Genomic DNA, 16,644 nt, shown 5'->3' on the forward strand with positions numbered 1-16,644 from the left:
TCACCTCCCAAATCGATGATGAGAGCCACTAGAAGGATTCTGCCCATTTTTGGGGTATTAGACTCTTACCCCAATTTATTACTTTTTTCTTTTTCAGGCAAAACCACGTAACTTGAAATAGCTGGTCTTGCCTCCAGTTAGAGGGGGAAATAAGGGAGGCCTCAAGACCAAACAGGTGCAAGACTACTAAGTAATAGGTTAGATACAGAGGGGACCACATATTCTAGCTGCCCTGGGGGTGAGGGAAGAAGAAATGGGAGGGAAGACAAAAACGGACAGGTAGGGAGAACAATTCGGTGATGGATGGGAATCCCTCCTGATTTTATGTAAATATGTACCTAAAATATTATTGTCAACAATATGTAAGCCACTATGATCAAAATAAAATTATATTATAATAAAAAAAATAGAATCTCTCAGGCTGCCAGAAACATACACTCCAACACAATCTTTCTCAAGAAAGAAAGATTTCTTTGGTTGTGTTCCTTAAAAAAGTCTAGGGATACCTGTGGGACTCTGCAATTCCCCTCCCCCTCCCCCTCCCCTCCCTCCTCCCTCCCTCCTCCCTCCTCTCCCTCCCTCCTCCCTCCCTCCCTCCTCCCTCCCTCCCTCCCTTCCTCCCTCCCTTCCTCTTTCCTTCCCTACACCATGCTGTGCTCATTACTGCTCCTGGGTCTGCACTCAGGGATTACTTTTGGCAGTGCTCCAGGACTGTAATGGGTGCCATGCAGGGCAAATGGCTTACCTGCTTTCCTATCACTCTGGCCCTTTTTTCCTGCATTTCTTACATTTTCTTTCCTCTTGTTCTCCTCTCTGAGTTGGTGCTGGAAGGAAGCTGCAGTGTTAGGCTCTAGCTCACATAGCACAACATTCAGACTGGGACAGGCCAAAGTTCTGACTTTTAGAACAAGGATACTTGTTTCTCTTGGGAAACCCTTAGTAAAACTTAATGTTGCATTAAAAATTATCTTTGTCTTCTAAGTACATTTTCAAGAGGAACCTATTTTGGTTTGGATATATTCTATAATTTAAATTATTAATTTCCTTGCTACTATATTGTTAAATATACCATGTTTAAAAAAAAGGGACTTTAATTTATTTATTTTTTTTAATTTGGTGCCTGTTTACTTGATGGCTGGCAGGCCAGGAAGTAGGAATTTCCCCATCTGATTACATGCCATTGAATAATTCCAGTAAATAATACTAAATGCTCTTTGGAACCATTATAAAATTTTGTGGTAAACCCATTTCATCTTGGTGTCTTGTTGTTCTTAATATTTTTAGTGGTTTCCTCTTAATTTCTTTCTTTTTTTCCAGTGTGATTAAAGTAGTCTGTGAGGGTTTGTTTCTTTTCCCAGTAAGCTAGGTTCTGAGAATTTATTGATTTCAGATGATCATGTTAGCCTGATTCATTCAGAGACATATAATTTATTGCAAAACTTTCTGGTAAGCCTTTAGTTGTTGGTATTTAAGCTAAATGACTCTTTGAATGCAGTGTTGCAGAGGCCAAGGATACATAGCAAGTCCCCCTTGTCCACAGTTTCCCTTTCCTTGTTTTCAGTTACCAGTGGTCTATTACAGTCCAAAGATACTATCTTTAGTATAATATTGTGTGTGAGAGACAGAGTGGGGAAAATATGAAGAGAGGAAGAGGGAGGAAAGGGATAAGATTCACATAATTTGACTATAATAGATTGTTATAGTGGTTCTATTTTATCATCATATTTTGTGTTAAACTCTATTTTGGTTATGTATGGAATAAAATACACATAATGGGGAGTTAGCACTATCCATGGCTTGACATCTCTTGGGAATCTTGGAACATATCCCTCAGGAGGACAACTATATTTTTATCTTCATAGCATTAAGCTGTTAGTTACTTTTAGAAATGTGAAACTTTAAAAAAAAATAGAGCTTTCTATTTTTAAGCTTTTAGAGCTGCATTTTAGCATTTGTTTAATGAGGAAATATGCATGAAAAGATATAATGAAATAAGTCACTTTTATGAATAAATTTGTAGTAAGTATAGCAGTATATCTAGCAACAGAGCATGTATATTAAGTATATAGTCAGCCTTGGTGCACAAAGATTCAAGGATACCTTATGTTGATCCTACTCACATCAAAAGATGGTCAACCAACTGGGAATCTTTTTATTAAAAAATTCAGGTGAATTTTTAAGGTTCCTCTTAGTTTAATAATCAAATAATAATAAAACGAATAATAAAACCATTCAGCATTTGAATATAGTTTTCTTTTTTAATGTTTTATTTATTTATTTTTATTAATAATATCTTTATTATTTAAACACCGTGATTACAAACGTGAGTGTAGTTGGACTTTAGTCACTAAAAGAACACCCCCCTTCACCAGTGCAACATTCCCACCACCAATGCCCCCATTTCCTTCCTTTCATACCCCCTGCCTGTTTTTGAAACAGGCATTGAATATAATTTTTCAGTTCTAAAATAATAGAAGTTAGTGTTGTAAATAAAATTTTTATGCCTCATCTAGATGAACTAGGTAGATGATAAAGAAGTATTAGTTGGGTTAATTGATGAAGGAATTAATATTTTAATGATTGTAAGTATATAATATCCTTTCAGTCTCTTAACAAAAAGTATGGGAATAAACTCCAAGCTGGAAGGGAACTGAATAATTTTACAAGAGGTCTTCATGCCTTAAACTGGAAGAAAAAATTTTTTTTAATTATTTAAAGAAAAGACATCATATAGTTGACATCTCTATAATCAACTATATTAATCATAATACATTTGTTTCAGGAAGAACAAGGGCAAAGTTATTAAAAATAGAAAAACTAAAGAGATGAAAGAGAAAGGAAATAAGAAAAAGTTCAGTAGCAAGTATATATTTGAAAATTAGTGAATCACCGATGAACTCATTAAAGCCCAAACTAAAGGTTTACTAAGATCTTCTTCATTTTTTTTAAAGGATAAGAGTTAAAGAAATATAGTAAAAATGGTGTTAGAGTGGCAATTGTTGTTGTTTGCATAGGCCCAGCAAAATATGGGGGAAATGGAAAGGAAAATCCTTGGCCTAAATATGAGACCTTACAGCTCTGGGCTCCAGGCATACTAGGTTGTCTAACCCAAGTCATTTTTTCAGTCCCAGTAAAAGAAAATTACATGCCCCCCGCTCCACATTCACTGTTGTTGGTGTCAGGTTTCTGTAGTTAAAGATCCTGTATTCCATGCATATCTTACAATGAAGTCAGGATGATGTGGAGTGTCCCCTAGTTTCTTTCTTTCTTTTTTTTCTTTTTCTTTTTTTTTTTTTGTTTTTGTTTTTGGGTCACACCCGGCAGCACTCAGGGGTTACTCCTGGCTCTATGTTCAGAAATTGCTCCTGGCAGGCTCAGGGGACCATATGGGATGCTGGGATTTTAACCACCGTCCTTCTGGATGCAAAGCAAACACCTCTGTGCTATCTCTCTGGCCCCAGGTCCCCTAGTTTCACCTCACAATAACAGGGCAATGAGGAGAGCCCTGCCCCGAAAGCAGGTTGTTGTTGCTGCTGTTAAGTCTTCTGGGTTTTAAGGGAACCCTCTTTGGAGTAAGTCAATGCCAGGGGGAGGGAAGGAAAATATTTGGTGAAGCTGGGTTTCATGGTAGATCTTTCACCCTCAGCTTATATTATGTTAAAATGTTATTTTCTTGCCATAAAGTGATGCATATTTTAGCATTACTAAATGATTGGGGGAATGCAAAATTTGTTTTTTTTCTTTTAGTATTATCTTTCACAAATTTCTTTCTTTCTTTCTTTTTTTTTTTTTTTTTTTTTTTTACTATACCTGACAGTTCTCTGGGGACCATATGGTGTCAGATTTTGGTATGGAAACCAAAGTTCCCTTTTCTTTATTTTGTTTTATTTTGCCAGGATTATATGTATAAATAATATTTTGACCAATTGATACAGACTTGATAACCTATATTTTCTTGAAAGTTCATAGTTTCATTGACCTATTTTCCTGATAATTGTTTAATTTCAATGTCATTATGATTTTTTGGACTTAGGTTTAGAAGCAAAAGTTGTGTTTGCCTTGCATGTGGCTGACCTGGATTTGATCCCTGACATCTCAAATAGTCCCTGAGCTTGCCAGGAGTGATTTGTGAGGGAAGGGCCAGGAGTAACCCCTGCACGCTGCTGAGTGGCTCAAAAACAAAAACAAAAACAAATCAATACATCACTTTGCACTTTTGTGCTAACATTTCTTTGATTTTTACCTAGGTGAGTTTATTAAATTGTATTTGATTGTGACTTTTTAAATTGATTTGTCTTATTTTTATTATTCATCAATTACTACTTTAAGTTTCTGTTAGGATTTTATTTTCTGGTGGGAGGGGGTATGAATGCCAGCAATGTTCAGGGGTTACTCCTGACTCTGCACTCAGGATTAATTTCTGGCAGTGCTTAAGAAAGCTTATGGGATGCCAGTGATCAAAATGGGTCAGCGTTGTGCAAAGCAAGCATCTTACAGGGTATCCTATCTCTGAAGCAACTCTACTATGTTTTATTTTTAACTTTTTAAGTGTTAGTTATGTATTTTTTGGTTTTGGGCCACGTTTAGCAATGCTCATTTTCCCAATTTCAGTTTTTATTTCTGTAACATTTCAGAATTAAAATAAACTACATGTGAATATTTGGGAAAGCTGCACTGTAATATCTAACAATATACTCTACTCCCTGTAAACTTTACTTAATTTTTTTAACTTTACTTAATTTTTTAAATGCTAAAATTAAAGCAAGAACTTCTGACTCTGCATTCAGGAATTACTCCCAGAGGTGATAGGGGGACCATATGGGAAGCTGTGGATTGAACCCTGGTTGGCCGTATGTGAGGCAAAGCAAGGCAAGGCAAGGCAAGGGAAATCTCCTACCTGCTATATTATTGCTCTGTCTCAACCTCTCTTAGATTTTAATGTAAATTAACTTTTTTATCATTTTTAGGCTATATATAAGCTAGTAGGTGCATTGTAATATAAACATCTTGAATAATTTTGTACTTTTGAATCTATTGGTATTTATCTTTGTAATTTCTCTCACTTTTTAAAAATCTCCCTGCCACCCTTGTTTAAGTTTAGGCGTGACTTTATAGTCAAAAGACTAGAGAAATGGTCACCAAAGTGTTCTTTCTCTCTTTCTCTCTTTCTGAGGATTAAACCTAGACCCTCTTGCATGGAGCTTGTGCTCTGCCACTGAGTCACAAACTTGGTATATCTTTCTTGCTTCTAATGGATTGATATTGTTTTGCAAATAATTCTAATACAAGGAGTTTAGAGTTTAGTTTGAAATATGACATTAAGTATGGATAGATTACTCGCCCCTAAACACCTGACTAATCATATTTTCTTTAGCTTTTTGCATTTTAGGTTGCCACACTTATCATACATTACAATTTTTTTGTTTGTTTTGGGTCCACCCAGTGGCTCTCAGGAGTTACTCTTGGCTCTGCACTCAGAAATAGCTCCTGGCAGGCTCTGGGGACCATATGGGATGCTGGGATTTGAACCACCATTTGTCCTGGGTCAGCTGCGTGCAAGGCAAATACACTACCATGGTGCTATCTCTTTGGCCCCATCCATTGCAATTTTTACCATAGTAGGCCATCAGGATAAGAAAGGATTTTGAAATTGCCTTCTCAATTTTTTCTCTTTGTTCATTTTTGTTTGTTTGTTTTTTTGGGTCTCACATCTGACAATACTTAGAGGTTACTCCTAGCTCTGCACTCAAAAATAACTTTTTTGTTCGTTTGTTTTTCGGGCCATACCTGGTAATGCTCAGAGTTTACTCCTGGCTATGCACTCAGAAATTGCTCCTGGCTAGAGGGACCATATGGGACGCTGAGGGATCGAACCACAGTTTGTCCTAGGTCAGCTTCATGTAAGGCAAATGCCATACCTCTGTGTCACCACTCTGGCCCCTCAAAAATTACTTCTGGCAAGTTCAGGGGACCAGGATCAAACCAGCATTGACTGTGTGCAAGGCAAACTTCCTATCTGCTGTGCTATTTCTCTGGACCCAAGGATTTTTGTTCAATTGGAATTTTAATGTGTTACACTGACTTTTTGGGCTCCATTTTTTTTATGTAACTTTTCAGAATTAAAAAAAATTTACCTATGAATATTTGGGGAAGCTGCATTGTAATATCTATCAATCTACTCCTTGCAAACTTTACCTAATTTTTTAAATGCTAAAATTAAAGCAAGAACTTCTGGAATATTTAGGAGATAATGAAAAGTAGGAGAAAGAAAATAAATTATTTTTGGTCTCACTGCTCAAAAAAAAGTCTGGCGTTAAAAGTCATATTATATTATAGAAATTATTTCATATATGTGAGAATTTATGTCTTTGCATATATAAAATATTCAGATATATGTATAACTTTTAATAGGATGGGAACATTCTGTAGCTAAGCAAATATGTATTTTTTACTTACAGATATTCCATATTTATTTTTAAAATTTTTTGTGGGGCCAGACTCAGCAGTGCTCAAATGCCAACAGGGGCTTGAGGAATGTTCATGCCTTTTTATTTTTGTATAGTCCAGGGATGAACTCCTATCTATAGATGTCTCAGAATGGAAAAGGAATTCAGAATTTCTTTTTTTTTTAAATTGATTGATTGATTGGTTTCTGGGCCACACCCAGCGGTGCTCAGGGGGTTTTCTTGGCTCTACACTCAGAAATTATCCCTGGCAGGCTGGGGGATTGGGAATTGAACTGGCTTCCTCTCAGGTTGGCTGCATGCAAGGCAAATGACCTACCACTGTGCTATCTCTCTGGCCCCTGAATTCAGAATTTTTAAGGCAGAATAACTTAGGTAGGGCCAGATCAAATGTATGAGGTTGATAGCTATAAAAATGGTGCAGTTAGAAATCAAAGCAGAGGGACTGGAATGATAGCACAATGGCCAGGGCCCTTTGCCTTGCATGCGGTCAACTCAAGTTCTATTCCTAGCATCCCTTATGGTCCCTTGAGAATCACTAGGGGTAATTCCTGAGATTAGGAGTAATCCCTGAGCACTGCCAAAAGCTAAAAGCAACAATCATAATAACAGCAACTAAAACCAAGTTAAAGGGAATAGACATGGATTTAAATTGTATATAGCTCAAAAAGTAGTTTGTGGTGTATGGAATCAAAATTGGGAGGTACAGTAAGATGGCAGGAAAAGCTATAAACCAGCAAGGGAATGGTGCAGAGAGGAGGCACTGATCCAGGGTAGGGGAGGGGGAAAGGTGCTGACAATAAATGGTGGTAAGTTTATTCCATTATTTGTGCAGCCATGTGAATCACAGGTGAAAGTCATCACAGAACTAAGCAGCATACATGAGGAAAAGCCCTCAGATCATATGTGTTTCATCATCTTTTTATTTAAGTGCAGTGGGCAGGGTCAAGGAAAGATCAAGAAGTGGGGAACATTTGGAGAAGTGGTGAAATTACTGGATTCAGTATGTTGATTTGGAGAAAATAGCTCCTTATTGTTGCTCTTTCATGGAGATTCAGGAGTACTGGAGATCAACTAAAGAATCCTGTGACAGTCAGCTCCTGGCTATGACAGCAGACATTCTAAAGAATCATTTACAACAGGGAATAAGAACTACCTCAGCCCAGGAGCCTAGGAGAAAGGGCTTCAATAAAAAGGCTTATATTATAAAAATTTATGTTTTATCTTAAAAGTAGTAAGCTTGCATTGAGAGAGAGGCACTACAAAATCAACTGTACTGTCTTTTCTTTTATTTCTTTTCTATTTTTTTCTCCTATGCTACAACTAAAGGTCATTTTTTCTGTTTTGCGTCACGTATTCCAAAAGAGCTGATTGGTTATGCAAATTATATTTTAAATTGCTTTCAATCATCAAATACCTTTGATGATGTTATTACTAAAATTTTGTAGATAGTGAAAATTTTTGAAAGAGAATATAGAGGAATTAGGTCGTCAGCTGCGTGCTTTCCAACTACCAAGCTCATTATAGTTTTTTCCCCTTTCTTTTCAGTCAATCGATTTATGAAATGTGAACATGATAATATACTGATGGCATGGGCCCTCACTGAAATGATTGATGTATATTAGCTTGAAAATCCCTGACCTCTGGAACTTAATCTTCTGTATATGAATTTAAAACATGAACATCTCAGGACAGTGTGTACTGTGAGAGCAGCACTTTCCTGTTTAGATACTCCCAGCAGTAGGCTTAGGGCTTGACTCATCAGAAGCACAAAGTAAATAGCCTTCGTGTGGCAATCAAAGTGCATAAGCCATTCCTAAGTCTTTCAGAGTTAAGATGCCCTACTGTTTTCATATTTGGCAGTTCTCTGTCTCTTTTTGAGGTTATCTCATTTTCTGTTAATAAAAGTCAATAATACAGGTAGGGAAATCAGCTGCCATTCATAAAGCAGATTGGAAATACTCTATTTTGCAATTTATAAATTATTTTTCAATAGTGCTTTGATACTTGTGACCTTTATGAATTGTCTACTATGAGTACATGGTCTCCTTATTAGTAGCTTAGATATTAAACATGAAAAGAATTGGCAGGATGTTTCTGGCTTGATGGATATCAGCCAATACAGAAGACTCATGCCAGTGGAAGTTTGAGCAAATGGCAAGACTTGACCACTCATTTACTCTCATTCTCTTTTCACACTGTCTCTGCAGCTCACACTCCTTTCTCCTCTTTTGAGAATGACTTGTTTGTCCTTTACTATAAACTCCAGAAGTTTCTTGAAAGAGTTCAAATTTCATATGTTAAATTCCTGAATATCGAGATATTACTGTAATTAAATGGAACACAGAGCAAAAATTTCTAAATTCTAATAACCTGACTCTAATTATAAAATTTCTAATTCTGATACTGTTTTCTTTCATTTTATTAGGTAAAAAAGCTCCAGTTTTATTTAGTAAAGAAATGATTGAGTCCATGAAGGAAGGTTCAGTTGTTGTGGATTTAGCTGCAGAGGCTGGTGGAAACTTTGAAACTACTAAGCCAGGAGAGCTCTATGTTCATAAGGTACAGAAAAAAAAGCTTCATCTATTAAACAGCCCCCCCCCACCATTTTTAGTTTTTTTTTAAAGAGGGTTTTTATTATTTTAAATATGTAGGAATGTTAATGCCTGCAATTGTAAATGTGCATGTTTAAAACTTCTTTTGAAACATGATTGTGAGTGTATGTGTATATTTATAAAGATGTAGAATTTTAAAGCTTAGCTTGAATTTGAATGGCAGGAATCTTAGAAAGAATAATGACTTACAGTCATGAATCACTCTGACTCTGTTTACTCATTTAGGGAATAACTCACATAGGCTATACAGACCTTCCCAGCCGAATGGCTACTCAGGCCAGCACCCTGTATTCCAACAACATCACCAAACTCCTGAAGGCCATCAGCCCTGACAAAGATAATTTTTGCTTTGACGTGAAAGATGACTTCGATTTTGGTACAATGGGTCATGTCATTAGAGGAACTGTAGTGATGAACGTAAGTCATGAAAGCTGTGCCATTCTGCTTCTTCAGTTGAAATTTCTGATCATGGAGAAATCCTTCTTTTTCTTTGGTATTGGGGATCATGCAGTATGGGGGATCAAACCTTGGGCTTTTGCATGCAAAGCATACACTCCTTGAGAAATCTCGTTGACTCAAGGAATTGCATTTTAGAATTGAGAGGTAGTTGAATAAAGGTTGATATGCTGGGCTTATGCTAATAAAATTATGTAAAAATATAGAACAAATATAGAGAAAATATTGCAGATTTATAGTGTCCGAGTTACCTGAAATATGGAAAAGAAACAATGACAAAAAAAGGCTGAATTGAAAAAGTGTAAAAGTTACCCCACCCATCTATTTTAATTTTATTTTTTTGGGGTGACGGTAGTAATAGTACTCAGCCTAGGCTCTGTTCTCAGAATTATTCCTGGCATGGCATAGGGACCATATAGGCATATGGCTGCTGGTAATCAAACCCCATTTAACCATGTGCAAGGCAGTTGCTCTTCCCTCTGTACTGTCTTTCTAGCTCCCCTTCTTCATATGCTTTTAAAGGTTTGATCTGTATTCTTTTACATATACTCGTAAATTATATATTTAATGCAAATATGCTTTTAATAAACCTTGTATGTATACATATATAAAATAAGCTATACATTATATGAATTTATATAAAATTATTATTTTAAACTTCCTTTCATGGAACTTAGGTTCTTATGTACCAGTGGCTCTTTTATTTTGGATGTAGGGGAGATTCACACTTGGCAGTGCTCAGAGGGACACTTAGTTCAGTGCTGTGGGGTTGGGGGAAGAGTTGCTCTCAGGGGTGCTCAGGGGAGACTTTAAAGCCAAGGATCTAACCCGGGCTTCTACATACAAAGCATAAACTCAACATGTTGAGCTATCTCTGGCCCCATATTAGTGGATTTTTGTTTGTTTATTTGGTTTTGGGTCATATCCAGCTGTGGTCAGGGTTTCCTCCTGGCTATGCACATAGGAATAACTCTTTTTTCTTTGATTATTTTTTTGGGTTTTTGGGCCACACCCGGCGGTGCTCAGGGGTTACTCCTGGCTATCTGCTCAAAAATAGCTCCTGGTAGGCACGGGGGACCATATGGGATGCCGGGATTTGAACCAACCACCTTAGGTCCTTAGGCTTGCAAGGCAAACGCCACTGTGCTATCTCTCCAGCCCCTTAATAATTTATTTATTTAAGTACTGTGGTCACAGAAATGTTTGGGATTGAGTTTTAGCCATCAAATGTACACCACCCTTCATTCACTCTTCACCAGTGTAACTTTCCTGCCACCAATGCTCTCTATTTCCCTCCTGCAAATCAAGCTCCGATCTGATTCAGCAATTCCACTCTTAGGGATATACCCTAGGAACACAAAAACATAATCCAAAAATGCTCTCTGCACTCCTATGTTCATTGCAGCACTATTTACAATAGCCACAATCTAGGAATGGGGCTCGATGGGGCTTGGGTCCATATGGGATGCTGGAAATTGAACTCAGATTGGTTGTGTACAAGACAAGTAACTTAGCCTCTGTATTCTCTCTTTGACCCCAGAAAGTATGTGTTTCTCCCCCCCCCTTTTTTTGTTCTTTTTTGGCTATACCCAGTGATGCTCGGGGATTACTTCTGACTTTCTACTTGGCAATCATTTTTGGTAGGCTCAGGAGACTATATGGGATGTCAGGGATTGAACCTGGATTGGCTCCGTACAAGGCAGACATCCTACAAACTGTTGTATCTTTCTAGGCCTCCAGCAAATATTTCTTAAAGTAACAATTTAGACCCCCAAGAGATAATGGTTGTGGACATTTATAGAGTTATTTTTAAAAGAGTACTTTTTTCAACCCTAAACTGTGTGTGTGTTTTAAAGTGTAAACACATTTAAAACACTGTTTTAAATGCCAGATTAAAAGAAAAATGCTTTTCTAATTCTTTTTAGAATGGTAAAGTGATTTTCCCTGCTCCCACACCAAAAACTATTCCTCAAGGTGCCCCAGAAAAACAGAAGTCAGTGGCTGAGCTGGAGGCTGAGAAGATAGCTGCTGTGACTCCTTTTAGAAAGACGATGACAACAGCTTCTGCATATACAGCAGGTAAAGTTCCCATTGAGTAGGATTTACTCCTGGGAACTGAGTTTTGTAAGTTGTGTGTTAGTAAACGAATTAGTAACTGAAATGTCCTCCTTTGGATTCCACTAGAAATGGGTCCTGACACATGGGATTTTTTTTTATGAACTTGTTACTTGTTCTATCTTTGAATGGAGACTGTATTGTTTACCTACTCTGGAGATACAGGCTCTATGTTAAATTCTGGAAAGAATATATGTGAAATGATAGTCAGGTTCAGGGACCATATGGGATGTTGGGGATTGAACCCGGGTCTGTCCCAAGTCAGCTGCATGCAAGGCAAATGCCCTACTGCTGTGCTATAGCTCTGGTCGCAATATAGGAAGTATTTTAGATATAAATGTTATTTTTTATCAATATCAATAAATTTAGTAGTGATTGTGTTGGTGTTAAGTGCATAGAAAGATTTTATTTTGAGGCCACACTTGGGAATTCTCAGGGTTTACTTCTGGTTCTGCACTTGGATATCACTCCTATATTGGTTGGAGGACCATTTGGGAGACCATTAGGGGACCATTTCCATTCATGTCAGCTGTGTGCAAGACAAGAACCTTACCTGTTGTACTATTTCTCTACTCTGCAATAAAGATGGTCATATATTTTGGTATGGTATATAAAACTAACAGTTGGAAACCAAATGTTTGTATTGTAGGAATACAAACCATCTCCTCTATATTTATATAGCTTCTAAACATTTGACTAGAACTCTAAATTATACACTCAGCACAAAAATTCATTTAAAATATTTTTGTGAAGTATGTTCTTTGTTTTTAAATTAATTTTTATGAAACTCTAAAGATCTATGGTAAAATTAAAAAGTTATTCTGGCTGTGAATTATTAGCCTGAAATAAGAACATTTGATCTTAAATAGTTTCCCTCATAAAATAAAATTTAAGGTTTAGGGCCAAAACAACAAAAAAGCAAAAGCAAACGTTAAAGAATTAAGGGCCTACACCATCCACACAGAATTCTTGTAGTCTCAGCATTCTCCAAATTCCCCCGTGAGTCCAGATGTTTTAAAGCTCACTATGTAAGTCTCCTTGAATAAGGAGCAAGTCTCGGCAAAATGACTGAAAAAGTTTCTCGTGAATATTATGAATAGATGGGACAGTGTCCCTACATGCACTTAACTTGTTAAAAAAAATAGAAGAAAAGAAACAAGATTATTGTGTTGTGCTTAGAGAATATTATTAGTAGGGTTGTAAATTTTCATTTCTCTGAGATTCCTAGGATCTCAAAGGCATAGAATTGTTCAGTTCCAGGGTCTGAGGAAGCAATGCTGCTTGGACCCTCATTGTTTGGGGACCACCAGGGCCACATCTAGTGCTGCTCAGGGGACCATGTGTTGTGGGAGTCAATCAGGATTAAATCTCCCCAGGCTTTTTCGTATTTGTTGTATCAACATTCATTTCATTTAATAGACAGTGGCATATTCAAAGTAAAAAGTGACTACAACATTGTATTTTTTTCTGTGTATTAAAATACATGCATACATATATATGGGTTTGTGGTATCAGGGCCTATTCCTGACTCTGGTGCTTAGTAGTGAAACCTGGTGGTGCTCAAGGGACCATATATGGTGCTGGGGATTTGAAGCAAGGTTTCAGCCATCATAGCTGCATGCAAGACAGTGCCTTACCTCCTATACTGTGACTCTGGATCCCAAATAAATATTGATTTTGCATGTATGTTAATATTCTATTTTAGTTGCATTCTTCAAAGGCCAATTTGGCCATAAGGACTGCCACCAAGAGCTCTGGTTTTTCAGGCTCCTGCAGCAGGACAGAGTATCTCAAGGCATAGACCTGAGCACCCCTGATGAGACTCCACTATATATAAAGAATGTAACTTGCCTTTTCTTACCTTTCTTGGCCCATCTCCTCCTTTTCCTCTTCTTTGTCCTTCTTTTTTATTACACAGGTTTAAACTGGCACATTTTATATTGAATGTATAATAGGGAAAGTGCTAGTTTCTTAAATAGTAGATAAAATATTTAGATATTTGAAATCTGTCTCAAATGCTCAACAAAGTGGGCCAAGTATTATGTAACTTATATAGTCATAATAATTAGCTATAATAATTTATGAGTACTTGAAATTTTCATGCTAACTGTTTCACATCCCTTAGCTAATTTATTCCTTGTAAAAACTCAGTGATAGTGTCATGTTATTATTTTCTTAATCCAGATGGGGACAGGGAAGATTATTTTACAGATGAGGACACTCTAGCACAGGGAGTTTAACTGCCTGAGATTGTACATCTAGAAAGCAACAGCACCGGGATTTCAGCCAAGCAGTCTGACTTAAGAAAACATTCTTAGGGCTGGAGCAATGATAGTATAGCCAGTTGGGTAGTTGCCTTGCTCATGGCCCACCTGACTTTGATCCCTGGCATTCCATATGGTCCTCTGAGCACTGCCAGTAGTGTTTTTGAGGGAAGAGCCAGGAGTAATTCCTGTGTACAGTCAGCTGTAGGCCCAAAACAGCAACAACAAAAAAACAGCCCTCCCAAATTCTCTTTACTCCATATTCTTTTTTGGGGGTGGGGTAAACACCCAGCAGTGATCAGGGTTTTCTTCTGGCTCTTTGCTCAGAAGTTGCTCCTGGCAGGCTTGGGGGACCATATGGGATGCTGGGATTTGAACCACCATCCATCTTGGGTTGGTTGTGTGCAAGGCAAATGCCCTACCGCTGTGCTGTCTCTTTGGCCCCTACCCCATATTCTTAACCACAGTCTTGCATGGCTTGTCCAATGTTTAACTGGAGTAAAAGGAAATCTATCTAACTCTTCCTACAGATGCTTACCAAGCTATGCATTGGAAACCTGGAAATCTTGCATGTGGGTTGGAAAGTAGAAATTAAAACTAGGAAGCTGGAGAGAGAGAGAGAGAGAGAGAGAGAGAGAGAGAGAGAGAGAGAGAGAGAGAGAGAGAGAGTAAGAGTGAGAGAGAGTGAGAGAGAGAGAGAGAGAAAGAGAGAGAGATATCAGTGTGCAGGGTACTTGCCTTCCTTGTGCTGATTTGGGTTTAATCCCCAGCATTTTATATAGTTCTCTGAACACTTCCAGGAGTAATTCCTGAATACAGAGCCAGGAGTAACCTCTGACTAACCTCTGAGTAACCATACACTTTGGCAGGTGTGTGCCCCCTCCCAAAAGAAAATTACACGTAGTTTTTGACAATGATTTAAAGTAAAATCAGTGAAAATTTCTAGATACCCCAGTGGTGACACTTGTAAAAAATAATTTATATAGGATTTGAATACCAGTTCCCTAGCCTTCTGTCTGAACTCACCACTGGGTAACCCTTTCTCTTCTATAACAGAACAGCCTGCCTCATGTTTGCAATTAGAAAAGCCAATAATTAAATATGTATGTTCAGAGATGATTGCTTGTATTCTCCACATTCTTAATTTAATTGTGTACACACATGCCCTTTTCTTTGTAAAATTCTGTTTGCTGACCTGGTGTTGGGGCTGAGCTGACTGCCTTGGCCAGCAGTCCAGTCCAGATTCAGGAGCAGTTGCAAAACGCTGGTCCCAGGTGGGTGGAAGTCATATGTTTTGGGGAGGTGCTGGAGTGAATGAAATCCTTCCTACTCTTTTACAATCCCTCTGCCTTAGCCAGCTTTGAGAGTGACATAAAATTGGCCTCAAAAGTCCTGTCTTAACAAAAGTTGTGTCTTGCTCAAGTAGAAAATACTTTGGTAGAAAATCTACACTGGCCCAGGGGAGCCCAATTGTGTGAAACTGTGAGTGCTGCCTGTGTGTGTTTGTCTCCTGTCCTGTCTCCTAAACCTCTTGGGAGTGGGCTGAAAAGGGCCCAGAAAATTCACTCTCCCAGAGGCTCCAGAAGAGCACTTAGATCCGCTTCACTACATGGCCGTGAGCTCTTTCTAAGGATAGAACACCACTGCAAAAAGAAGAAAAAATATCACACTAAGAACTGAGCTGGATCACTGAAGTTCAGCATTTCTCCCAGACTGTCTTCTCTGCTGCGTGCTCAGGCCTAAGATTTCATCCTGTGCAAGGCTTCATCCAGGGAGGGCTCGCCTTCCTTGGAGGCAAGTCAACCCACCCAGAAAGGGCAGAGCAAGAGGAGCGTGGCTGTGCACATCATTTAGCCAATGAATACCACCACAACACGTAGAAAAACCCACAATACAAGTGTGACAATGGGGAAACAACACAGGCCAGCATCAGACATAGAGAATGAAGATGACAATTCTGATGACCAGAAAACGGCCAACCAACTAATTAATCTCTCAGATAAGGAGTTTAGACAAGAAATATGGAAGATGCTCAAAGAACTCAAAGAAACCATGGATCAAGTTGAACAGAACACTAATAAGAACCAAAAAAATATGAAGACAGAAATCACAAAACTCCAAACTGAAATAACAGGTCAAATAACAGGCCTGAAAAACCCAGTAAATGAATTGAATGACAAAATGAATATGCTCTCCAACAATCTAACAGAAAGATGGCATTAAATCCCAGGACAATTCTTTCTCTCAATGTCAATGGACTAAATGCACCAGTTAAGAGACACAGAGTGGCTAAATGAATCAAAAAACTCAATCCAACCTTCTGCTACCTACAAGAAATGCACCTGAATAGTCAGAACAAACATAGACTCAAAATAAAAGGCTGGAGGAAAATTATCCAAGCAAACAACACCGATAAAAAAGCTAGAGTGGCCATACTAATATCAGATGATGCAAACTTAATACTCAGGAAAGTTATAAGTGACAAAGTTGGATATTTCATATTAATCAATGTATATGTACAATGGATATATACAACAGGAAGAAATCACTCTCCTAAACATATATGCACCGAATGAGGGGCGAGCAAAATATTTAATATAATTGTTGACAAAACTGAAAAATAATATCAATAACAACACAATAATTGTGGGGGACCTCAACACGGCGTTGTCAACACTGGATAGGTCAACTAGACTGAAACCTGAGAAGAGAAATGGAAGAAAGAGGCCT

The 16,644-nt window shown here is 37.9% G+C and overlaps 1 protein-coding gene across 1 annotated transcript in view; it reads left to right on the forward strand.

Annotated features, from left to right (window-relative positions):
* NNT (nicotinamide nucleotide transhydrogenase) overlaps positions 1 to 16,644 on the forward strand; it is a 123,897-nt gene that overhangs the window by 44,304 nt on the left and 62,949 nt on the right. Inside the window, exons 7-9 of the mRNA XM_049768252.1 lie at positions 8,893 to 9,026; positions 9,305 to 9,496; positions 11,461 to 11,614. Coding sequence (XP_049624209.1) covers positions 8,893 to 9,026; positions 9,305 to 9,496; positions 11,461 to 11,614 — 480 coding nt within the window. The remainder of the gene's footprint in view (positions 1 to 8,892; positions 9,027 to 9,304; positions 9,497 to 11,460; positions 11,615 to 16,644) is intronic.

Source organism: Suncus etruscus, chromosome 2, assembly GCF_024139225.1.
Source record: "Suncus etruscus isolate mSunEtr1 chromosome 2, mSunEtr1.pri.cur, whole genome shotgun sequence".
Classification (NCBI taxonomy): Eukaryota; Metazoa; Chordata; class Mammalia; order Eulipotyphla; family Soricidae; genus Suncus; species Suncus etruscus.